The sequence below is a fragment of the Coturnix japonica genome, chromosome 4 (assembly GCF_001577835.2).
Source record: "Coturnix japonica isolate 7356 chromosome 4, Coturnix japonica 2.1, whole genome shotgun sequence".
NCBI classification, from domain to species: domain Eukaryota; kingdom Metazoa; phylum Chordata; class Aves; order Galliformes; family Phasianidae; genus Coturnix; species Coturnix japonica.
The window spans coordinates 11,256,433-11,281,737 of NC_029519.1; the positions used below are offsets into that span (position 1 = coordinate 11,256,433).

Below are 25,305 nucleotides of genomic sequence, written 5' to 3' on the forward strand. Positions count from 1 at the left end.
GGGTGGCAAAGGCTGAGCGTGATCTAGCATTGAGCACAGCCATGTAGTCATACTCCTGTTGCTGAATAACAATAAGAAGTCCTAAGGCCAGTGAGACACCTTAAGATATGAGGTTGCTGTCAGAGGATTGTAGCCCCTGTGAGGTGATTAAGAGCCCTCCAATTGCTCTTTTCTGCTGTAGGATGTGTTCCCAGAACCTGCTACTCTGTTATTATAGACCGTGTTATTATTCATAATACCCATGGCACCAGCCCTGCTAAGTCAGGAGCTCACAAGCTCGCCAGCACCAGAATTAAAATTACCTGTGCTTCACGAAGCAGCTGGCTTGGAGGGGAATCCCCCTCTCAACAAACCACACAGCACCGAGAATTGCTGCTGCTTGCTCTTGTGCTGCCCTTGCTCTGTGTGAAGGTTTGGTTGCTGCATGGTAAAACAGTTTTTGAAGATTTTTATGAGGGGCAAAATGCTGAGCTTTCTCTGGGCTGCATTTTCCAGTGCAGATGGATTGTTATTCTTTAATATCACCAAGGGGAAAAGAAGGAAAAAGAATCTAGCCTTAGGGAAATATCCAGCAATAGGAATTTCAGGCTTAGCAGTTAAAGCTTAGAAAAATAATCAGCTACTGAAAACTAGGCTTTTATAATGAGTAGCAACAGCCAGCTGCTGCACTGGGGCTCTGAGCCTGGGTAGGCAAAGGTTACATCCCTACCAGGAGTGACACCAGCACAGCAGCCGAGATGTTGGGACAGAGGCAGCTTGATGGGAGCAACAAGCCCCAAGGGACAGGAGGGGGGAACACCAGCTAACTTCCATTGCTGCATTTTTGCTCTTTCCCAAGTCATATCACTCTGAATTTATTTATTAATAAGGCTGTCTGGATCCCATCTAAGTTTTGCTTTGGTGCCTGGACAGCTCTGATTGCTAAACAGCAGTGCATCTCAGCATGTGGAGCCAAGTCTGATGTGCAGAGCTGATGGGACAAGCTTCTGCATGGTCCGAGTGGCATTAGCCTGACTCATTTTCAGAGGTGTAGGACATGAGCAACATAAAACCCTCATGGTAGTGGTGTGGTGCACCTCCAGAGGACCATGTATGGGGGGCTGCTGGCACTTTTCTATGACCAGTTTCTCATCTGTGGCTAGCAGAGTGAAGGGTGTTTCTGTAGAAAGTTATTTAGATTCATTAGGACATACATATGTACATACATACATGTATTCCCCAGTATGTGACTTGCAGCTGCCTTCTGCTGCTTGCTTGTGCAAAACTTGTTTTTCTCCTTTGGAGCTGGCTCCTTCTGAGGAGTCAGCTTGTGTTCCTAATGGATTTTGCTGTACACTGTAGGTGGTTCCCAGGGCAATCCATGGTGCCAATGGAAGGAGTGCAGCCAGACTGATGCATGGTCTGTGCCTGATGTGCAGTAGTTCTGTTGCCTGCTGCTTCAGAGTCCTGACCACCTGGGAGCAGGCACAGCTCTAGTGTGCCTTTTGCATTCAAACAGCCTCTGGTTTGTTCTTGGGTTACTCTTGGGTCTGCACATACGGACGTGATGCTCACCTGGGTGTGTTAGCACTGCTCTACTAAATAGTATTTTGATAGTTCAGATGGTGCTTGTCCAAAGCGAGGGCAGCCTGCAGGACATTTTCTTTCCCAGTCTGGCTCAGAATATTATCATAGTTGCCTTTTAACTCGCAGCCTGCAGCAGCTGTCATCTCCTCCTTTTTCCTTCTGCTAGTGCTCTCCTCGCTCTCAGGAAGGACAGATGGATTGTCCACCTCTCCTGACTGTCTCTAAACCTACTTTGGGGTGAAGAAAACTTAGCACTTAACCTCCTGCAAATGCTTTCTAACTTTGGCCTATACCTCAGGGACTACATGGAAATGTACTTTAAAGGGAGACAGTTTGACAGCTATTTTTAGGTATTCATTGAGCAAAACACACTTCAACATCTGCTCATCAGTCAGCTATCCCTCTTCTGAGCAAACCTGATGGAATGAACAGGAGGAAGATGACGTTGTTTTATGTAACAGAAGTAAATTTACTGGAAAAAATATGCAACATCCTTCTAGCTGGTGCTTGCTGCAGGATATATTGGAGTCTTCAGCCTCCCCTTTGCTGGAATCCAAACATCACAAGCTGGGTAGAGGATAAGGCTGGGAGCTGCATGCATTCACATATTCTCCCCATGGTTTTATAGGTGCCTGTGCAGAAATGTGCTGCTTCAGCTTCTCTGGAGCACGTGACTTGGCAAAGAGATGAACCAGCAGCAAGAGGAGAGGGGATTTTCAAGACAGAAGCTGCAGCCAATAGCAACCCCAGGGCTGAAAGATGTTCATATAAATCATCCGTGGACTGATTTCACAAAGCAGCGTGTGCATGAGGGGAACCTGGCTTGCAGGCAGCCTGCAGCATGCAGCAGGGCAAAGGTGCTGACACAAATGCCTTGCAGCAGCTGTTCAGCACTGCTAGCACTGCAACCAGGGCCAAAAGGAAGGCCCTGCCTTTGTGGGCAGGTCCATGAGTTATTGTTGTTTTTTTTTTGTAGCTGTTCTGAGATAAGCAGGTAAACACAAAAAGGAGCATGGAAAATATTCTGCATTATTCTTTGATAGTTTGAAATGTCATTTGCCATTCAACTGTCCTGCAGCATGGCAACCAGCGTGCTCTGATTCCTCCTGGCCTTGAAAAATGAGACAGGGAAACCCAGGGAAATGAGTCATCAAGGAGCTGCTGGAAGAAGAGAGACCTAGATTTAGTAAATGGGGAAGGTATTCCATAACTCAAGCTTCCCGGCTGTAAGAACGGGCATGTTCATGGTAACAGCATCCTTCTAGCTGAGCTAGACATTGCAGAGGCAGGTTCTTTGCCAGCTCGGCCAAAGTTGCATTTATCATTCCGCAGTTTGAAGTTCTCCCTCCCAGAACCACATGGTGAGGCTGAAGGACACTTTATTATAGCATTCCAGTGGCTTGCATTATGGACCAGCAGCTGTGTGTCACCAGCTGGCACTTCGTCTGTGTGACTAAGCATCTAAAGCTCCCAAATATAGCCATCCAACTGGAGCTGTTGGCACTTTTTCTTCTTCATTCTTTTTTTCTCTCCCTATATAATGAACATAGGGAAAGTCATCACATGATGACCCCTGTATTATTCTCTTTTCAACCAAGAGGCCACAGTCCCGAAAAAGGCCAGCGTAGCATTTGCTATTCGGCCTAGCAAGATTTGTAGTCTAAATCATGCAGACAGGCAAAGTGCAGGGGGGTGAAGTGATTTGCTCAATGTCACATGGATCAGTTCAGGGTCAGAAATTCAGCCCAGGCATCGCAAGGTTGTGTGTGTCACTGCATCCCCTGGACCACATATGCTTCAGGCAAGCTTGTTTGAAGTCATCATGATTCAGCTGAAACCAGGATGGCAAGTTTGTGGGCAACGCAGGCTCAGCAAAGCAGGGAGGCAGGCAGAGCTCAGTGTGTTACTTTTTTTTTTGCTAGAATATTGATCCACTCCTTTTTTTTTTTAGATCAGGAGGCCTTTAGAGCAATGTGTGATGCCCAGCTAAAGTTGGGTTCAGCACCACTGTGCATCATGGACAAATGAAGACTAAGTAATAAGGAGCACTTTGTTCTTCCTCTGGACCAGGATGCAGGAGATCTGAACAGCTGCCAACTCTACTGCAGATTCCCTTTTATTCTGGGGAATTTCCTTAAATTCTCTGCATCCCAGTTGTTCTTCTCTCCTTCTCCATTTATCCTGCACAGCTGTAGACTCAGTGGGAGAGTCTGATGTTTGTACAGTGCAGGACACAAAGCAAGAAAAACAATAAAAAGTGACAGCTGAGAAAACAGGGCAGAATTTCTGCCTGTTTTGTACCGTATGGAATAACATATTTGGTATAGAAGAAACCAAAATTAAAACGATGCTGCTTTCCTCTAGATGGCATTGATCAGCAGCTTGTGCTGCTCGGGGCTGGGGCCAGCTGGAACACCCACCCCAGCTCCTGCATTGCCTCAGTGCTGTGTGGTGTTCACAGCACTGCAGCCCTCCTGCTTTTGTCTCGTGGAAGGGGAACAACATTGCCTGCCAAGCAAGGGAAGGCTGTTTGCCTTCAGCATTTTGCTTGTTGCTGAAGTACCTCAGGATGGATACACCATCCATAGCCTCCTCCCAGAGCAAGGGCACGCTGCCACACATTGACAGAGTATTTCTCAGCACAACTGGCAACTTCCTTGCCCTGATTACTGTGGCCAAAAGGAGAAATCAGAGCAGACAGGGGACTGACAGCCTCTCATGGCTTTCTGTATGCTGCCACGTGCCACTGAAGGGGATGTGAGAATGGCAGTGTTTGTAGGAGCTGCTGTGATAACGGGTATTACTATATTTGATGGGTTGGGTAACATCTCTTTGGAGCCATCAGCTGTATTTTACTGTTCTCTGCAGCACAGGTAGGGACAGAGCAGCTTCTGGCCATGCTGGCTGAGATCTCTGGGGAACTTTCTGTTTGCAAAGCTGGTTTATGCAATGTACAGTCATACAGTCAATAGGTAAACAGAGATTATACAGATGTTTCATATGAAAGATTATTGTGATAGGATAAAGGGAAAATCCTCACCAATGTTGAAGGTTCACAATAAAGTCCACACAGGAGCAATCTCCAGAAAGAGATCCTGCTTTAATGGTGGTCAGTCCTTAAATGAGATCTGGGAGAGGTGGAGCCAGGCTCCATCCCTTTTGGTACCACAGCTGAATTGCCTTCACCTGTGCTCCCATGTATGACTTGTTGCTTGCCTTAGGTGGTTAATCAGAGGTTCAGGTGTCAGAAAAAGGCTTGTGGCATTTCCAGGTATGTTTTGCCTATTTTGTGTTTAAATGTAGAGAGGAATTGATAGAAACTGAAGAAAAATCTGGAAGCAGCATCAGTGGTTGGATTATTTTATGGATTGCTCTGTCCTACTTCTTACAGGGCTACTTGAAGCAGTGCCGGAAGAGAAGGGATATGTTCAGTGATGAACAGCTGAAGATCATCTTCGGGAACATTGAAGATATCTATAGATTTCAGATGGGTTTTGTCCGGGACTTGGAGAAACAGTACAACAACGAGGATCCCCATCTCAGTGAGATCGGACCATGTTTCCTTGAACACGTAAGTTCACTTGGTAACTTTGTTTGGGGAGCTGGGTGTTGTTTTTTGGGGGGTACAGGAAAAGTCAGAAGGCAGGAACCACACAGCATCTAACTGCCATTTATCAGTTCTCTTCTGTTCTATTGCCAGTAGAGATACACCACAGGCTACTTTATAGCCACTATATCCACTTTGTAAGGTACAGATGCTGGGAGGACTCCAAGTGAAGCACATAGTTGGATAACCCCCTCGCTGCATTTGAATCCCAGCATGCTTCCATATCCACTCTCATATTACATAGGCGCAGTGTCTCTCACATCATCTGTACCTTCTTTTTCTCTTCAAAATATGACTTAAAACCTTTCACAAGCCATCCCAATCAGATCAGGGATGACCAGGCTGTTGGAGTAGGCAAGGAAGACTAGAGGAGTAACAAGAAGTCTTAGTTGTGTGTTGCATTGAAAAGTAGAGGAGTACAAATGGACAGGATGCTTGCTCATGGCACTGAGATGCATTTACAAGGGCTGAAAAACCTGTGAAGCTTCAATGTGTTCCTTAGCAGGGTGGCTGGGCCAGGAGCAAAGTGGCAGCTCACACTAAGTGTGCACCGAAGAGGACATTTTAGCTGATGTTGCAGTCCCAGAGGTTTGGCCCTGCCTGTCATGCTGTTATATAAGCCACGTGCTGCAGGAGCTGTTAGATTGGCCAATGCTGTAAATATGTCAGGAATTGTCAAGGAAATTGCAGTCCTGCAGCTTTAGGCTTTCTTTTAGGGAGGTTGAAAAGCTGTATCAGAGCATACACTTGAGGTGCTGCCACCCAGGATGTGTGTTCTGTACTGTGTTACTTACATCAGGGCTGAGCTAGTGACTGTTCATGTACTAGGGACATTTCCAATAGGAATTCATGAAACTTCAGCAGAGCATCCCTGAAAAGACTTGTGGTATCTCTTAAGGATCACTGCTCTTCTCATTAAAAGGCAAGTTTATTTTTGAGAAATTGCATTACAACATTAAAGTTGCTCACTTTCATCAGAGCCTGCGATCTCTGATATTTGCTTCCACAGCAGCAGCGTATTGCACCCTTGTGGGAAAAAGATGGGAGAAATCGTGGTGAGAATCAGTAGCTAAAATTTCATGTCCTAAGGCTGTGCTGTCAATTCATTTATAGTAACAATAGTAAAAGCTACTGCTGCTATTCAGAGCGATATCTGACACTTGTCTTCATTTCCATGGAGGCTGAAAGCCAGCAAAGGGTGGCTGGGCATGTGAGTGTGCAAGTGGGTTTCTTGTTTGGTTGGTTGGTTTTCCAGTCTTTGGAACTTCTGACCACAGAGAACTCCACACAGTGTTTGGTTCACGGGGTTCCCTGTTGGTAGAGAGGTGTTCAGAACTACCCAGATCCCAAGCACTTGTCAGATGCTTCATGATCCTTCAGGTAGAGAGCTCTAAAAAAAGCAAGTTTGCCTTGTACTACTGAAGGCCAGAGCTGTGGCTTGGTTCTACCTTTACCTTTTATGGAGAAAAGAGGAATATGAAATTGAGAACACCCTCAGCACTGCACAGGGGTTCACTTTAACACACCTGCTGCTTGCAGAGACCTTAGCCGTGTGTCAGCACAAAGGGCTCTCTCTCCTTCCTTTAATCCCATGGCAACTTTTTCTGAGCAGGGAAAGAATTCAGGATCAACCCTTCCTCCTCCTACAGGGGTATCACTTTTTCTTTAGTCATAATGTTGGTGATTGACTGACGTGTCATCCCTTCCCTCCTGCCTTTCACAGCAAGATGGCTTCTGGATCTATTCGGAGTACTGTAATAATCATTTGGATGCGTGCATGGAGCTTTCCAAGCTGATGAAAGATAGCAGGTACCAGCATTTCTTCGAAGCGTGTCGTCTGTTGCAGCAGATGATTGACATTGCCATAGATGGTTTCCTACTGACACCAGTGCAGAAGATCTGCAAATACCCCCTGCAGCTCGCAGAGCTTCTTAAGTACACCGCACAGGATCACAGGTATGGGCGTGCTTGTCTTACACAGGGGGGTTTTGCTCAATGCTTCTTCATCTGCACACACACGGGTTGGTGGTTTTTTTTCTGTCCAGCTCCTCATGACATCTTGTATAAATTGAAGCAGGGCAAAGGTTGAGCAGATAGTTAAAAAGCTTCTCAAAGCACTGATTCTCAGTGGAGCCAAGCTCATCTCTCTTGTAATCAGACATGTGAACTAATTACCCTTGGATGTACTTTATGATGCTACCAGTTCCACTAGAAAAATTACTTAATTAGCATTCAATGGTCAGAAAGGCACGTTTCTTTGTCCTAGAGAGGACCCCAGCACACAGCAGATGGAGGACTGGGATTCACAACTCCAACCTGAGTATGCTCAGATTTTGGGAGAATTCAGAACCTGTTCTGCTTTTTCAGCCTGCTTCTGCCTCTGACTTTGTCATTGAGTTTTTAGGATCAGATAAGCACCTGGCAGTCTGACTTCTTCCTCCAAATTTTAAGGATCTCTTTTGTTTGTGATCAGGGCTGTCAACCTGACTGCCTGGCCTAGTGTGAATGAAGAGTAGTATCTGTGTTATCAGTTGTGATAGGTGAAAGAAGAATAAAGCACTCTGGGAGCAGACTTTGCCCTGCCTTGCCAGTATTCTTTCTTTCCAAAACCTGTTTAAAAGGAAGTAGTTTGAGAGGAAAAAAAAAAAGACTACAGAGGTTTCAGAAACTTCTGCAAGGGTTCGATTTTTTTTATTTTCCCCCAAATCAGCCTTGGAAGTGCACAGAGAAGTGACATGAGGAAAGGGATGCATTGATTTGCACTGAGCAGGTTCTCTGCTTCCATTGCTTCCAACTTGCTGAACGCTTGGCTGACAATCACCTATTTGGAAGTGCATTTGGTTCCAGATCCAGTTTCTCTTTTTCCTCTCCTTACCAGACCAAGTCAAACTTGGAATGGACCCATGGGAATGTTAGGGTATCAGAAACCAGCTCAAGGATCCCGGATGTTGTGGCTTGTTTTGCTCACCAGCCATGTGATGTCCCCACAGTACTCACAGGGTGAGCAGAGATGTGTGGCTTCACAGTGGAGAGACATAAGCAGTCCCAGAGAGGAGAGGTCTGTGATTAAAATGACCCAATCTGAGTTATTTGGTGGTGATACCAAAGAGGATGTGGACAGGGTGGTTACACAAGGGTGAATTATTTTGAGTATGCTCCTTTGGGATGATTTAAAATCAGTATGTTGCTAAGCTATCAGCTACAGTCACATTCTGGTGAGACTCAGACCTTCCCTGTGGTTAAGCAACAGTTGGTTGCTCAGACTGAGAGCCCTCCATCAGCGCCATGCTGTGCACTGGTTATTGTGGGCATGCCTTGCTCATGGTGGATGGCTTTATGACACAGAAATACAGTGGGTTACCCCACGCTCCCTTGTGGTCTCAGTCCTATGATTCAAGTGTTCAAACAGCCTGGGATCAACCAATTCTCCCAGTAGCCCAGCTCATGTCCCAGACCTCCTTTATGCCATGGATGGGGAAAGGGAGGCACAGAGTGTGTCTCCCTCAGCATCGGGTGCCTCTGCATCGGGACTCAACTGAAACCAGGATGCCCCGACTGCCTGCTTGAAATGAGAATGTTTTCTGCTGCCATAATCTCTGACTTTGGGATTGGGGATGAGAAGACCAGAGTCTGAGAATGGCAAATCAGTAATTTTGGGGGAGCATCACTCTGTGACATGGGGAAAAGCCAGGTACCTGCAGGCTGGGATGCCGTCAGCATCAGCTGAGAACAATAGAAACTGAGAAGCCTCCTATTCACTAATATAGTGCTTGTAGAACTGTGTGTTTTCCCTGTGCCAGCTCAGGGCAGCAGAGCAGCAATCAGCAGCCTGAGCACTCTCCCTCAAATAGCATGAGTCTGGAATTGCACCCTGGTTGACCCCTGCTAAGAGGTCACTGCATTCCCAAAGTAATCAACAAACTATTTATTTTCCTTAATGTTATAGTCAGCGCTGCCCTGTTATTAATTCACTGTCCAAATGCTTTGCTTCTGTTATTTTTTTCTTCTAAGTTTTGCCAGCTCTGCCACAGATGTGGGCCAAGAGCCCAAAAAGTTCTGCCATGACTCTTTCTTCACTACTGGGTGAAAGAATGTGCATAAAGTTTTCTCCTCAAATGGAGCATTAGAATTAGTGAATTAGCATTACCGAGATAAAACCCAGCTTGATTGGCACCGGTCGCTGGGCACAGAGGCGCAGGCATGGGGGTGTTTTCAAAGCCTGGCTCCCTTCAATTGCTCATTGTTTTGAGTCTGGTTCATTTGAATTTTTCACAAAGCCACATCTGTTCACCTCCTAAAGGTTTGCACCAGCTTAATGTGAAGTAAACGTATGAAGATCCTAAGTGCAGCTTGCTGGTGTCCTGAGCGCTCCTGCTGCAGATTGGAGCTGGGATTAGGAGAACATGAACACAATACGTGACGGACACTCTGCTAAATGGGTGCACAAAAACCATCCTCCCCCTTTTATTTTTAATAGAGCTCATTAATGACTAGCTCCATACCCTGCACCTTTCCCCGTCTCTGCAGTTCCTTTCTGTCCTTAGTGACTGACCTTTTTCCCTGCAAGAGCTCATGGATATTTTGAAGAGCAGAGTGGTATGTCTCATTGGCATAGCTCAGTTTACCCCTTGTGCAAAGAGGCTTTTGCTTCTTAGAGATGGCCACAGAAGAGAAGGTGCAACAGATCCTTTGTTGTACATTGGGATGTGTACATCAGGCAGCCCATCCTCTATCCTCCTTTGCTTTGCATAAGAACCAGCCCCGATGCTTTGAGCTTTTGTAGGATTTTTTTTTAACCCCAGCTGGAATTTTGACATAAGAATTGAATATGAATTGAAACTGATCTCAAGATTGTATCCAGAAGAGTGGCAAAATAGCAGATAATATTCCATGGTACAGTGTATTGTGCTTGTTTCTTAGTATTTATCCTGTTTGGATCAAATAAGGAAATGAATCTAAAGCTTTTCTCTAATTCACAGCACTCACCCCTATTTTAGCTGTCACCAGAGCAATTCTTTAGCAATAATCAATGAAGCCATTCCCCCTGCAGCTGTCTAAGATCACAGTTTTTCTCATTAGTCAGCAGTCAATATCAGCCCTTAAGTTAATAATAAATGATGGTGGCCTTACGGCAGCTGGCCTTGTCTGTCTTTCCGATTGAAATGAACATTAAGGTTCCCTGGAATGGAAGACACAGGGCGGAAATCAATAGCATTGATTTCAGCATCACTTTTTGAAAAGACTGATCATCATCTTTGCTGGCCCTGGTGGGAAGCTATTTGCACTCCATGTTATTACACTCACAGGCACGTCTGGGAAAAAGAGAGAATGGTTTTGATTTGCTCACCTGAAGCCTGCAGTGTGAGTGAATGCCACTGGATAGTGCTCTGAGGCTCTCTTGGAGTTGTCTTCTGGCATGGAAGGGGCTCCAACTTGTCTGAGTGAAACACTTTCAAATGTTCATCCTAAAATCATGAAAATCCAAGCCCAGGGACAGAGCTGATCAAAGTGGTCGGTCTTTCCTCTTAGTGAGCACCTTAGGACTTTAAAGAATGACATCCATAGCTGTTGCAGATTATGCAGCTGACAGTAAAACTGCTGTATGTTTCCAAAGCACATTGAGCTCCATTTCATGGGCTTCTCTTTTGTGTTCCACAGTGACTACAGGTATGTGGCTGCTGCTCTCGCCGTCATGAGGAACGTGACTCTGCAGATCAACGAGCGGAAGCGGAGACTGGAGAACATTGACAAGATAGCTCAGTGGCAGGCGTCTGTTCTGGACTGGGAGGTATGCAACCCATGTCAGGGGCTATAAACCTGGATGAAGGCTGCTCCATGCAGCTGTATGTCTTCTTGAAGATACTTCTGAGCCAAGTCAATGAGTAGTTGCAGTATAATGAACGAGCTGCAAAGTATGAGCAAGGCAGTCAGCACAGGGATTCCTCACCAGCTCTTCTATGTTCTGCCATGTGCTTGAAAAGGCAAATCCAAACAAAGCATTTGTTCTCTATTTTTTTTTCTCATCCTTGAGTTTTTTGAATCCTTGTGTAAATGTAATTGGTGAGTTGGGATTCTAAGCAGAGCAAAGACAAGCATGTTTGTAAATCACCCCCTGTTATAAATTACTGATCCGTGTATTCAGCAAGTGATGGAATGGCCTCCCTTCTTCCTAACAGTCACAAAGGTTTAGAATAACTTTGCATTCAAATCATTGGGATCACACTGTGTCAATCACAGTATATGGGGAAGTCACAGAGTTAATTTGTTGGGAAATGATCTAGTAAGGCAGGGAATAGAGGAAGAGAAATGCAGATGCATCACCTTGTGACTGTGTGTCTTCCTTGACTGAGTTAGTTTTGCTGCTATAATAAAGGTTAGATTCAACCCTGGATCTCTTGATAAAACATGTAAGTGCAGCAATCATAGCTGGTTCGTACACTCTGGCGGGCAGTGAGAGCAGAGAATACAGATGATTTGCTTGATTGTTTTCTTGTTGGTTGCTGTGCAGAAAGTTCCCTGATACTGACACCCAGACTCATTTTCAGCATTAGGAAATTGCTCTCAGGGAGGCACAGGACCATCAGATATATCTTCAGCCTGCAGTATATTCAGTGCCATGAGCTAATTTGTGTTGTTTGTAAGAAATGCTACGAACCTCACTGTAAATAAAACTAGATTAAGGATGGATCAATTCCAAGTCAGTGAATATTCATATGCAAGTGGAAAGCCAAGGTGACCTCCACATAGGATCTGTGAAACAGCAGTTTCTTCTTCTCTTCCATTGGCTCAGCTGATAATTCATTTTTATTTATCTATATCCTTGATAATTCACTCCTACTTAGTTGTACCTATTCTTTATCTCCATCCTATTCTCAGGAACTTGCCAGATCTTTTTTTCCAAGGACTTTTTGACTACTCTTCTTGAATTTAAGCTTAATATTGCAGCACCATCCTTCAGCTTCTTGTAATACAACAGAACCTGCTGTTGCTGCCACTTGGGGATCCAGCAGGAATACAGCTAATGCCCTTGTTCAAAGAGAAACAACATTCATGCCATTCTTATGCTGTATTTTGGATGGGAGCACTAGAGGATGAGGTCTAAATGCAGCAGCAAAGGACTTTGCTTGGTTCTTTCCTCTGAAGTAACCATCAGACCCCACAGCACAGATGCCCACATAATGGCCAGGAGGATGCACAAAAACAAACCCAAAATACACAGAAGTGAACTATAGCGTAATTCAGGAAGAGAGCAGGAGAAATCAAAAGCAGTGCCAGATGCTGAGATGTGTCCTTGATCTGTACAGTTGCTCTGTAGGCACAGCATATACCTGGGTTTCTGATCTCTAAAACCCCATGCATTGATCTCAGCCTGTAGGGCACCTCTCCCAGGCCATCAAGGCTGGATTTCCTTGCCAGCTTGCAGGGCTTCCAGCCTTCTCTCCATAGAGGTGGGCTGTTAGATAGTGGGAGAGGGCTTTCCTGGTACATCTCCTCAGTCTCTTCTGCTCCTTGGTGGTACACTGCTTATCTGGATTGGAGAGCAGAACGTGACTCCCACTTCTTCTTTGGAGGAGAACAGCCAGCTGAGAGAGGGTGACCCGAAGTCAACTTTGAGCTTCTGGAAGTGCTTATCGAAGTTAAACTCTCACTGAAAAAGAGGCAGGAACCCACAGTGGTTACCCTTCCATCTTCCTGTGACCCTAATCCTCCTATAATTACTCTCAGCATTCAGAAGCACTCCCTTCCCATCCCCTTGTGTGTCCCAGTGGCTTCCTGATGGTGTGGCTGCACAAGCGAGCAGTGGAGCATAAATATAGGAACAGCTCAGTCTTGCTTGGGACAAACAGAAAGAAACCAAAGCCCAGGTACAAAGAAGTAGGAACAAGGAGAGTAATGGGCAGCCTCTTATGTGGGGGCTGCTGGTGTGTATTGCAAATAGCACCAAGAAGGGCAGCCCTACTGTGGGGCAGCTGGTTGGTGCTGCAGCACCATGGCACCAAGCCTGAGGAATCACTGCTGGCTTTGTACGTGGAGTGACTGAGCAAAATCAGGAGGGAAGATTCTGATCTCATTGACTGCTGTAAATTAGAAACAGTCCCCAGTCACTTTGAAATGTGTTCCTGTGTAATTTGTAGGAGTGTGGCCTTGACCAGCAAGCCTGCATTGGACTGTTGCTGTGTGTGATTCACTTGTTTTGGATTTCCGATGCATCCACAGACTTAGAGAGGTGCTGCCCTGCCTACATGGAATGCTCTAGTGCCTTTTGTTCTTTCAGTTGTTAATGGAGTGGAATATGGGGCTTCTGTCACCTCCTGCAGAGACCTTTCAGTGCCTGAGAGCTCTTGTGGTTATGAAGTGCTTCCTGATGCTCAGCCTCTATTTCCCTTTGCTTGGTGCCACCCCCCCACCAGTGGTTCAGTGCTTTCAGATCAGAGCAGGGATGTGTGAAGGCAGCAGGCAGTGCTGGCATGCAGACAGCTGCAGTGGGCTCGGAGCAGCGTGCCAGGTCTGCTCTGGGTCAATGTGAAATGCGCTGAACAGAGCCTGTCCTGAGCTACAGATCTCAAAGGTTAGCCAGCAATGCGTGTACAATGGCACTCTAAAGAGAAGTGTTCCTCAAAGCCCATCACCTTTCTTATGTCCTTGCACCCCCAGTGTGGGCAGTGCTGCTTATATAGTTGCCTGAGAAGCAGGAGGGAGGTGACAGGAGTACACCCTCGTTCAGTGAGTGCCCACCACAATTGCCATGCTGATGGGAAGCAGATGTGTGCTTTGGCAGGCCATGGTGCTGCTCCCTTCAGCCCGGCTCTGCTTGGAGTGGGGTGCTGTGGCCAGGCTGCTTGTCCCATGACTGCCATCCCCGGGAGGGATCAGCCATCCTAAGGTAGCAGTGGGGTGTTTGGCACAGGGCAGAGCCTCGCTCACAGCCTCAATTAACCTGAGCCTGCTATTTAAGCAGATTACTTTGGTTTATGCAGATTTCTAGATATTGCTACCCGAGATTCCCGTGGGTTGCCACTCTGGCAGATTGCAAGAGTATTAAATTTACACGAAGGGTAAAGGATATATAATTGCGAAATATAATGAAAGCTGTCTTTTTAAATCTCTTCCCATTCTCATTATTTACTGGTCCTTTAAATCAAGACTCGGTGCCCTTAATTATGTAATACATAATAGTTGGCTTCAGCCTAATATTACGTTATTGAATCCAAGAATGACACAGGGGGGAAAAAAAAGATGCATGCAACCAATGTGCTATTTTCAAAGTGAGGACAGCCTGATGAGAAATCCTCCCAGGGAAAAATCACAACAGGGACTGAAACAGATCCTTCTGCTTTTTTCTTTTCCTCCTTTATTATTTTTTTCCCAGCAACAGAAGGTATCAAAAAAGGAGCCTGATGAAAAAGACAACATTTCTCTCGCTTTCCTTTTTTTTTTTTTCCCTGATCTTTCTGTAGCCCTGAGTGCTAATCAGGCTGTCAATCTCTAATTAAAGAACAGCAGTGTCAGGCAGAAGAGAGCCCTGCTCGCTGAATGTTAACTAGCAGAGGGGATTTAGTGCCCGGCAGTAACAGTGAGGAGCGTTCATCCAGCAGCACTGCTTGTGTGACGTCAGTAAAACCCTTCGGTTCCTCCCAGCTCCTTGTTGCAGAGCGGTTGCCTATAGCAGGGTGGTCCCCTGCAGCAGCGCATTTCCCTATAGCAGAGTGGTCACCTATAGCAGGGTGACTGCCTATTGCAGAGTGGTTACCTGTAGGAGAGTGGTCTCTATAGCACAGCTGGGGAGCTGGGGATTGCTACCTTCCCATAGCAGCAGAAGCACTGACCTCTGCTCAGGAGGCAGGATGAGCCCCAGGACAAATGCATCACTCTGCAGTGCTCAAGAGAGCATGGGGGCATGCACCCGGCCCACATCTGCTCCCCGCGCATGCAGGAGAGCTGACAACTGCATGCAAAACAGAGGACACAGCTTCCTTTCCTGCCCTCTGTTTGCAGCTGGATATTCGGTGCCAACCAGGCTGGCCTGAGGCTTTTTATTACTGGCTGGGGCTGCTGCTCGGGGCTGTAGGGCTGGTCCCAAACTGTCTGCACTATGACATTTCCAAATGTGCTAACCCAGCACTTGAAATCATCCGCTTCCAGCCTATAGACTGTATGTTAAAATTGTTTTCACAGCATAGAAAATGCAATACAAATCCTATCATTTCAGATCTGAATTGTTTTGTTTTATATTGCTTGCAGGGACTACACAGTTTGGATCCCGCTAATCAAGTCGAAGTGTTTACAGAGCCCTCTGTGTGTCCTCAGGCTTGAGATGCTACCACAGGAGTAAAAGACAAAGCTGCTCTTCTATTTTTAGCAGACAGCTTTTCCTAGGCTTGCCCCCTCAGAAAAGCTCCCATCCGTGGGCTTTGTGAATCTGCTTCAGATAAGCTCCTGTTTAGCCAAAGAAGCCCACAGTTTCTGGAGCCTGTGTGTTTCCTTCAGAGGAAGGATTGGCACATCCCTGAGCCTTGCTGCCTACTTAGGAGGTCCCACTGCTGGGGCCACTCTAAATGACCCCATGTGCTGGGCAGGCTGCCTTGATAGGGCCTTCAGACAGCACAGCCACGGAGCGAGATGGAGAGGGGGATGAGCACCTCACTGGGGCCACCCAAAAGTCCCTGCTGCTGCATGATGCCACAGCGACTTAATGAAGCTGCTATTGTCACAGGGCCCAGGGACTCAGACAGTTGCTTCCAATCAATGCCAGGAGGTTAATTACACATTCACCTGCAGTCTGAAATCCTCGCTGAAAAGCAAGAGCTGGGGAGGGCTCTTGGTTGCTCTGGCACCCGCATTGTAAGTTGGACCAGAAAACTGTGTGTGCCTGGGTGCACCCAGAGCCCTTACAAGCTGTTCACTGAGATTTTGGGATGCTCTTGTCATAGAATTGGCTCTAGTTTGGCATCAGAGCCTGTTTCAGAGCCAAAAAAACACAAAGGGATGATCTTCTCCCACTTTCTCTCCCATCCCGCTCCTTACCTTTGCGCTGAAGTCATCCTGCTCCCTTCTGTGGTGTTTGGAGCGAGGCATTGAGGTGCCCACGGGGCAGGTGGTGGTGAATTCACCCATTTTTAATAAATAGATTTTAATTAACTTTTTAAAAAGTCCAGCTCATCCTAATTAGTGGAGGGTGACTGCATTTGTTCTCTCAGAGAGTGGGAGAGAATGCGCTGTGTTTTCAAGACCATCTGCTCACAGATCCTTAAAAAAAAATGAGGGAGAGGAAAACAACTGTTAGCCAGAGGCTGAGACAGGGTGAGGGAATGCTGGCAGCCAGCCGGCCCGACGGGCTGGGGAGCTCTTAACAAGAATGCTGTGGGAGAGGGGTGGTCATCACTTGAAAGTGTGGGGATGGAGGTGGCAGCATCAGGGGGAGTGTTGGTAGCTCCAGGGTGGGTGATGCAAGGAGCTGGCCTGGAATATTGAAGGGATGTCTCTGTGGAGCCCAGGGGAGCTGCAGGCTTGGGGGGGTTGTAGCTGGTTGTGCCCATGGGATGGGCAATGCAGTGAGAGCTGGGTCTGGGGGTACAGTGTGGGGATGGGGCTGTCCTGGAGCCACCATTCTGCTTTGCTCACTGCGCTCTGAGCCACAATGACTGTGTGTTGTTTGTCCACACTTGCTTGATTTCCTTTCCTCCAGGATGATCCCCCACCTCCAGTTCCTGGCCCGAAGTCAGGCACTGCAGCCTTGAGAGCCGCAGAAAGACCAAAATCTTATTTAATTATTGTTTCTCCACATCCTACAAAGAGAAGCATGCCCTGCTGGGAGTGGTGGTTCATGTGGCCTCATTCTCTGTGCCCTCCAGGGAGACGATATCTTGGACCGCAGCTCAGAGCTGATCTACACGGGAGAGATGTCCTGGATTTACCAGCCCTACGGACGGAACCAGCAGCGTGTTTTCTTCCTCTTTGATCACCAGATGGTTCTCTGCAAGAAGGTAAGGACATCCAGGCAGTGAACAGCACTGCTGAGGACATGCTGGGAATGGGCTTTCCAATCCAAAGTGGTTTTTAGGACAAGGTGGCTGTTTGCTGTCTGTGCAGAGTAGGATATGGGTAGTGCTACATGCTACTAAATTACAGGGTGCTAAGTATAACATGACCGAGAGGTTTTTATGCTGGTAGTAAATCCAGCCTCCCCTTGTTCATTTCATGCCTTTTTCTCATGTGCCCTTTGTTTTGGCTCGTTGCCTCACTTCTACTTTTGGGTTTTGGCTGCAGCATATGATCTGGGATTAGGTAGCCCTAGAATTTCTGTACGAACTGTGAAGCCTGGCACTTGCACAGGCAGCTCAATTACTGCATTAAAATGATGCTTGCTGCCTGTTGAAGAGCTGTCAGGCAGCAGCTCGGTGTGTAACAGGCTGTGCGTGTGTCACTCAGAGAAATACATTTTAAGCCTCATCTTCATGTAGCTGCTGTGCTGGTTTATGGAGGACATCTCTGCCATGAAACACACCATGAAGGTAAGAGAAAGGGAGCAAAGAACTACTGTGTTGTAGCACTGATAGCATCAGATGAGCTGTATTTTGGAGTATCAGGCAGCAGCAGCCTCACTGAACAGCCACAGTCCCACCAAGGTGATCCCAGCCAGTTACCATCACAGCAGTTTGGAATGAAGTGACGGAGCTCGCAGCTCTGGGTGCCTCTCCCTGCTGGCAGCCCTCACATTGTGGCCATTTGAGCTACAGCTCTGCAAAATGCAGAGGGAGTTCCCTGGGCTGGCTGCAGATGCACCCAGGGCTGTGTTCATGGCACCCAGGGTGTGCTCAGTGAGCTGATGGTCCTGCATGGCACTGAGAAGTGCCTGCAGGAAGCAGAGGATGGTGTGGGTGGCTCCTGACTCAGTGCACCGCTGCCATGCAGCTCTGCCCTGTGCCTTCAGTGGGTGGCACCTTCTTCTCCTGAGTCATGGTTGACTGAGATTTTGCCTTCTGGAACGTGTGCACTTCCCTCCACCCACTGTTGTTGTGCCTTGTACATCTCTCCTGTCTCTGTTACAATAAAAAAAAGCAGAACAGCAACAATAACAAACTCAGAGAATTGTCAACGTGAGTCTGCAAATATGCAGCGGGGCTTAATTTTATCATCTTGACCTCCTGAACTTTGACTGTGACCCTGAATTTCCAGTTCATAAGGCAGCATCCAGGCTGTTCTCTGGAGGAGTGTCAGGCCTTCCTCTGCTCCCAGGAACACCAGAGCTGGGATCTCTGCTGCCATCAGATGAGTAGAGAGTGCTCGGCATTTCTCAGCAGGATGGGGGAGCTCAGGGGTGGGATCAGTATGCAAACAGCATCCCCGTGTCACTGTCCTCTTTACATATGCCAAAGTTGCTCTGTGTTGTGCTTATGGCAGCATCATACAAGTGATGCTCCTGCAGAAAAGCAGCCTGCAGGTTGGAGCCAGCAGAGGTGGGTTTGGGGGTTCTCAGCTCCATAGCAAGTTCAGGCAGAAGGGCAGAGGCTGCAAACTTGTCCACAAGCCTGAGCTTATGGGTGCAAGGGCTACTCCAGGCCTATATTCTACATAAAGTAAATGGGACTGACTTATAGTCCATGTCGTTCTGACCCTGTGTCGAGCTCTGCTGTTATGGATCACAGCCATCTGGCAGTGTGCCCCCTGTGCCAATGCCCATGGGTGAGATCCTGGGGCCTCCTTAGCAGAGCAGCACTTAGAGCAAGGTGCAGGCAGCCCGGGGGTTGTGTGGTGCTGGTGCTTCATCTGGAGTGGGCAGAGCACCAGAATTCTGGGCCATCTGCAGCGTAGCCTGGTGCCAGGCACAGCAAAAGTGCATGAGAGTGGCACGTGGCTCGCGATGTGCTTTTGTATTCCACTTGCACAAGCCCTGAGGGAACTGAAGTTGCTTGAGTCCAGAAGGGCATGGCAAAAAGCTCAAGTTGCAGGTTTCTGGAAGGCCTGGACCAGCCCAGAGCTGCTTGCTCCTCTGCCTTATATGCAGAGCAATGGAGTCCTTGCAGACTTCCAAAGCAGCTGATGGAATGGTGCTCCTGGTCTTCCAAGTATGAATGGTGAGAAAATTCACAGCCAACCTGACCTGTGTTTGCTGAGGTTCATGTCATCACTGGGTCTGATCAAAACTTTGTGGAGAATCCCAAGGAATCTCCCTCTTCAGAAAATCTTCTTCATACTGGCAGATGATGAGATCACTTCTGTGTGGTGGAAACTACCTGGGATGCGCTTTCCCTCTAGGCCATCTTTTAGCACCAACATCATCAAGGATCGACTTCATTTGTTAGTAGCTACAGTATGAGGTCAATCCTTGATGATGTTGGTGCTAAAAGATGGTATCTTAAAGGCATGGGTTCTACTTTTCTTATCAGTTTGTCATAGAGGTGCTTTAAGTTTGAAAAACAGTATTTCTTATCCAGGCCTGGGCCACACACTGTTAATTACAATCGTATCTTGCTGTGTTGGAAGATGCTTGAGGTTCTTATCATGTAGTAGATGGGCATTCCTTTTTTCTGCTTGGAGTGACAGTTCAGATATCCCCCAGACTCCCAAGTGCTGTGGCATTAGGCTGGAAGGGCAGAGGGAAATGGGAAAGGTTCACAGTGTTCCTGCACCAAACGATACTTTCCATTCCCCCATGTTGGGGCTCCGTGTTGTGTGTTTTCTGACAGCACTAAAAGATCAGTGACTGCATGAAACACATTGAGCTTTCACTTGCACTTTTTACGTGTCTCTTGCAATCAAGATGCAATGTAAACTCTGGCTTGTGGGCTATTGCTGTTGCCGCCTTCCCTTGAGCTCCCGCAGCAAAGCACATTGGATGGGAATCAAAATGAGAGAGGCTTAATAGCAGAAGCAATAGCCAGCCAGAAATAGCTCTGCTGTAGGAAATGGAGTAAATAAAATAATCCTGTCAAACTCCATTGCAGTTCAAGTTCCCAAATAGGAAGATAAAAGAGACATTTCTGAGCACTGTTAGAGGAAGGAGGCCTAGTTCTGTATCACTTCTGCTAAGACACAGAGGTAATCTTCACACCAGCACCACGGCTTGGCTTTTATTGCAGCCAAATAGTGCTCACAGGGCTATCTGAAAACCTTGTTTGCAAACACAGCGCAGAATGGGGATGATTCTTGTTACTTCAAGTGGTTTTTCACCCACAAGGCCTGGTTTGAGTTTTGCAGCACCTCCCACCCTTGCTCTGTCCCTTCCATCAGTGCAAGTCCAACAGATGAGCATGAAGGCCACTGCTGCTGCTCTGGCACTGCAGTGCAGGGTCAGGGGGCCAGTGGGATGCAGGGGATGGGCAGAGAGCAGCCAGGAACAGATGCACCTCCACTCAGGGCAGGAGAAGGCTCTGGGCTATTGTTGCCAATGTAATGGTGAAATCCAGAAAGGGCTGAATTTAGAGGCTCTTTCACAGTCTATGATTTTTGTTCTCAATAGGGAACGGGTTTAGCCTACTCATGTAACTATATAGAAATGCAAGATGCTGTACAGCATTCTCTGTGCCTCATTTATCGTTCTTGGAATTGCAGTGGGTGTAAATCTGGCCCACGAGCAAAACCTCAAAAGCTGAAAACGCAACCCTGCTGCTGCAGTGTCCTGTCAGCAGCACGGCTCTACAGCCTTGGGAACAAAGCAGACAAGCCATGGATGTGTCTGCAGAAGAGTTTCCCATCCCTTCCTGCTATGAGTGCATTGGAAAGGCACTCGCCTCACTGCTTTGCATCCAGCATGACTGGGCTTGAGCTGGAGCAAGGCATGAAAATGCCACTGATGTTCCACTAAATACACTGAGCAAAAATAGCATCTCCACATAAATGCTTTCAGCTCCAGTCCTCCCCCACTCAGAGCCCACACTGCAGCTTCATGGAGCTGGCAAGGATGAATCAAGCATCTATAACCAAACTCAGGAGACAGACATTGCTGAATAATTTGGCAGGAATCTGCCGACCTCCCCAGCACAGCTGTCTTTGTGCAGGAAGAGTTACATAAACCCAAACTCAAGAGGTTGTGGTCTCCCACCTTCACATGGCAGCCCCTGGGGCAACTGAGTTGGCCCATCCTAGGCAGCATACAGGGCTGTAACGTCACTCTCCGCCCTTCTGAACCCCTGCTGGTTCAGCCCAAACCGTGGTGCCTGATGGGGTGATAGCAGTGTTCACAGCTCTGGCATCCAAACGCTCAGCGGGGCTTTGGTTTATTTTCTGACATCAAGAATGTTTAGGGCAAAAAAGCCCAGAAAAGGGTTAGTTGAGTTTGGGCAGAGCAGAGGCCCAGTTCTGCAGCAGACTATGCATTGCGGTGAGAATGGTGCGTGACTGTCCCAGCCTAAAAAAGCAGCCTGCAGTGGGGTTAAAGGAATGAATGCAACCGAAAGCTGTGTCCTTAGTGTTCCTGACAAGCGGGCCGTGCTGCTTTCTTCAAAGGGTCGCTTTAAGGTAAATTAGATTTTAAAAATGTAGGCACCGAGTCTTTTTTTAAAAAAGCCAAAGAACGTTGAAAGCCCTTCTGACTAAAGATACCCAAAGACATGGTGAAGTGGCAGAATGCCATGCACTCATTGCTCACGGCAGGCTGGGCAGAGTGGAGATAGAGAGCAGGCAGGCAGGAAAACCAGGGTGTATTACGAGAGGAAATGGAAAAACTGTGCTCCCTCACTCTGCAGATGCTGTTCTGCTCTGCACCCCCTGCCCAAGCCAACGAGAGGTCAGTGCACGGGAGGCTTGGACCCACAGCCAAGTTGAAAACACAGCTCAGCTTTTTCCAGACTGGGGGCTGGTGTCTGGGTGTCATTATAATGGCCTCCGTTTTAGTCTGTTATCAATTTCAGTATCAATTCTTCACTATTTATTGACTTTTTTAGCCCCAGCTCTTCTCCAAGCTACAAAATTTAGCACTCATCAGGGCCTCTTCTTTCAGCCTCATCCCTGCATCCCCATTCCCCTGTGATTCCTGAAGATCCCATCAGCTTCTGGGCAAGGACAGTCTGTGTGATTGCTGCTTGTTAACACAAAGCATGCTGCTGCTTCTCTGCCTCATCCATGTTGTGATTCCACTGCTGGCTGTTTGGTATAAGCCCTGGCTGTGACCTCTCTTACGTGTACACAGTACAGCACCCACAGCATTCCAGCCCTGGGTGCAGGTGCAAGAGCTGCTGTTCGTTCTTAGCAGTCTTTGGGCTGGTACAGAATGGCCATCAGGGCTTTGGGTTGGTAGGGAAATGCCATCAAGGGCTTTGGGTTGGTAAAGTAAATGTCATCAAGGGTTTTCAGCATGTGTCTTTCAAAGATTACTTATTTGCAGCTCCCAGTTGCCCTGTAAAATACGAAGATAGCATTATCCCATTAGAGGGTTAGGGAGAAAATCCACAGTGAGCCTCAGGCATCTAGAGTGCCATCAGAACGTGCAGGAATTGGTAACCAGGGACCAACGACCTGCGAGTGCAATGAGAAACTTGTAGCAGATTATTCTGGGTTTGGCATCTTTTATGTTGTCAGTTCATAAAGGGATCTAATGACTCATGGCTGGAAATGGCTCTTGCTCTACAGACAATTTGTTTTACGCATGAGAAGTAGAGTGTGACCTAGCAGAGAGTAAGCATGAAAAAATGGGCCATCCTCAAATCATAATGTGTCTTAGGATCTCGCAGTCCCTCCTGGCGTGCTACCCATCATTATCCATCTATCTGTATGTATTTCCTGTATGCTCATATATGAGGAGTTTCTGAAAGGCACAAAAGTGGCTACATACTGAGGTGCAGGAACCCATTACCCAGACACGTACTGGGCTAGGTCCTCTCCAGAGTAGCCTGGGATCTATTCTGTTCCCCAGCACCTACAAGTCAGTCTATGTTGTCCTGTCTTGCAGGTAGCATTGGAGTTGCTGAGTCTGCCTACTGCAGTAAAAGCACAACTCCTCTGTGTCCCCCCAGCTCCCATTAGACCTCATCCAGTCCCAAGCCCCACACTGGGACCATTAGGGGAGGCAGCAGCAGATCTTTGTACCAGAAAGGAGGTCACTCATTCCCGAGCCCTTTCTGAGTTCTTTCCATGCAGAACTCACCCCATGCATATGAAAGATCCAGTGTGCCCTTTCCTCCCAGAGACAACAGCCCTGAGCAAGGCAATGCAAGCATCCTATTCGAACAGTGCTCAGCTGTGCCCCGTGATGGAGAAGGAAATTTCTTCCTGCTTAATCTCTTAAATAGCTTCTAATTCTGAAGCCATTTTGCAGGCAGATTGCCCTCCCTGTGATTAATATTCTCTTTGCTCTGCAGCAGCAGGGGGCTCCTGCAGGGCACTGCACAACTCCTGCAAGCAAAGGCAACGCCTGCCCGTGTGGCTGCAGGTCCTCGCAGCAGGAAAACGTGATGGATTAGAGCTAGTGAGCGGGAGAAAGCAGCACTGCAGTAAGAGTTATGGAACAGTCAGATTTACAGGTGCAGTTCTTTATCCAGATGGCTGTATCTGGTGTAATAACTTGGGGGTAGGTGCGTGATTCCCTGTGGAAGTTACACTACGGCTTTCGATTTTCGAATTAAAGACCAACCTTGATTTCCTGATAACAGACAGGAGTCAGTTTTCCTTTGTACCCAGATAGAGAAAGAACAGCAAGCAAGGTGGGTTCCAGTCCAGGTGGGAGCAGGAGGATGAGGCCCAGGCAGGTCCTCCCCCTGAGCACTGCTGCAGCACAGGCACTGCAAAGCTCTGAGAACACAAACACAGAGAGCAGAGCCATGGTAGGTTTATGTAATGTGTCACATCTTTGTTTCATGCTCCCATCAAATATATGTAATATTTTTTGCTTCATTCTTTTCCTCGTATATTCTTAGTACATATTATGTGAACAGACTGCAGAGTATTTTATACAGACGAGTTTAATTAACCTCAGCTAGAAAAGAGATAAAGAATGTACAGAAGCTGTAGGGTAAAAAAAGATCATATTTAGACAAATAAGTGCAAATGACCTAAATGCATCAATTTTCTTAAGAGCCACGCAATACAATCTGGATGCAGTCTGCAGAGGCTGCGGGTTTATGTCACTGCTCCTTTGTGTTTGCCATCCCAGTTGGTGCCTGGGGGCTTCCCTCACACTGCCCCTCAAGTCCATCATAATCCTACCTGCTCTCATCCCTTTTCTTCTCCATCTGTCGCCTTTCTCTTAGAGCACATCAAAAGGCCAGAGCTGGAAGGACCCCAGGAGATTAGCTATTCCCTCGTAGGATTAAGAGCACTCAGATCTTCTCTGATGGATGTTTATCTAACCCTATTTTTGAAAATCTCCAAGGAATGCTGTCTCAGGACTTCTCTATTTTGTCTGTTTTAGTGCTTAGCTACTCTTGTAGCTGGAAAGATCTTTTTTCACGTATCGAATCCTATTCCCCTTTATAGTAAATTAAGCCAAGCCAAAATCAAAATGGAGAATAATGGTCTTTTCAAAGTTTTCATGTTGTCGGAACAGTGATAGCCCATTCCTTTTCATTTATGTTTTTTTCTAGATTAACAGCTCTATTTCTTCAGCCTTCCCAATGACCAAGATTACAGACTGTTTTTTAAATTTTCTTGCACTTACTTAACTCTTTGGGTCTTTTTTCAGTGTGACATTAAATATTGGGCAGTGCAAAGCAACTGGTCTTCCTGCTGGCTCAGCTAAAGCCAGGATGCAAGGTGATACTACACTGATACAGCAGCATGTAAACAAAACCAATGTCTGTAGTTCAGTAATTTCCTCTTGACTGTCTTAAGTGGTATCCATGGGGGTGATCAGGAGTAGCACTGTCTCAGCTGCCATCCCCTTAAGCCTGAGCTCCTTTCACCAGTGCTGCTACCTCCATGGCTGATAAATCTCCATCTGTGTGCACCTATTTGCTTTGTCCCTCTGACATGTAGCACTTACCAGCCCATTTAAGCAATCTGTTTTCATCTTCCACCACACATCTGTTTTCCTTTATCTTGTGTGTGCTTGTTTGATTCAGCTTATGTGCTTGAAGAAAGGAAAGGCAGCCCTGTGCATGACAGACACAGTGCACAGAGCAACAGGCCTCATTTCTCTGTCCTGCCATGGCCCTCCTGCGCTGTTCTGCCACAGACCACACAGAGCAGTGCTACTCTCA

At 47.1% G+C, this 25,305-nt stretch overlaps 1 protein-coding gene across 10 annotated transcripts in view; it reads left to right on the forward strand.

Annotated features, from left to right (window-relative positions):
* The window catches only part of ARHGEF9 (Cdc42 guanine nucleotide exchange factor 9), a 173,633-nt gene that overhangs the window by 124,369 nt on the left and 23,959 nt on the right, over nt 1-25,305 (forward strand). For all 10 annotated transcript variants that reach the window (XM_032444345.1, XM_015860490.2, XM_015860488.2 and 7 more), the window contains 4 exons: nt 4,958-5,137; nt 6,897-7,129; nt 10,832-10,961; nt 17,026-17,157. In XM_032444345.1, the coding sequence (XP_032300236.1) occupies nt 4,958-5,137; nt 6,897-7,129; nt 10,832-10,961; nt 17,026-17,157 (675 nt within the window). The remainder of the gene's footprint in view (nt 1-4,957; nt 5,138-6,896; nt 7,130-10,831; nt 10,962-17,025; nt 17,158-25,305) is intronic.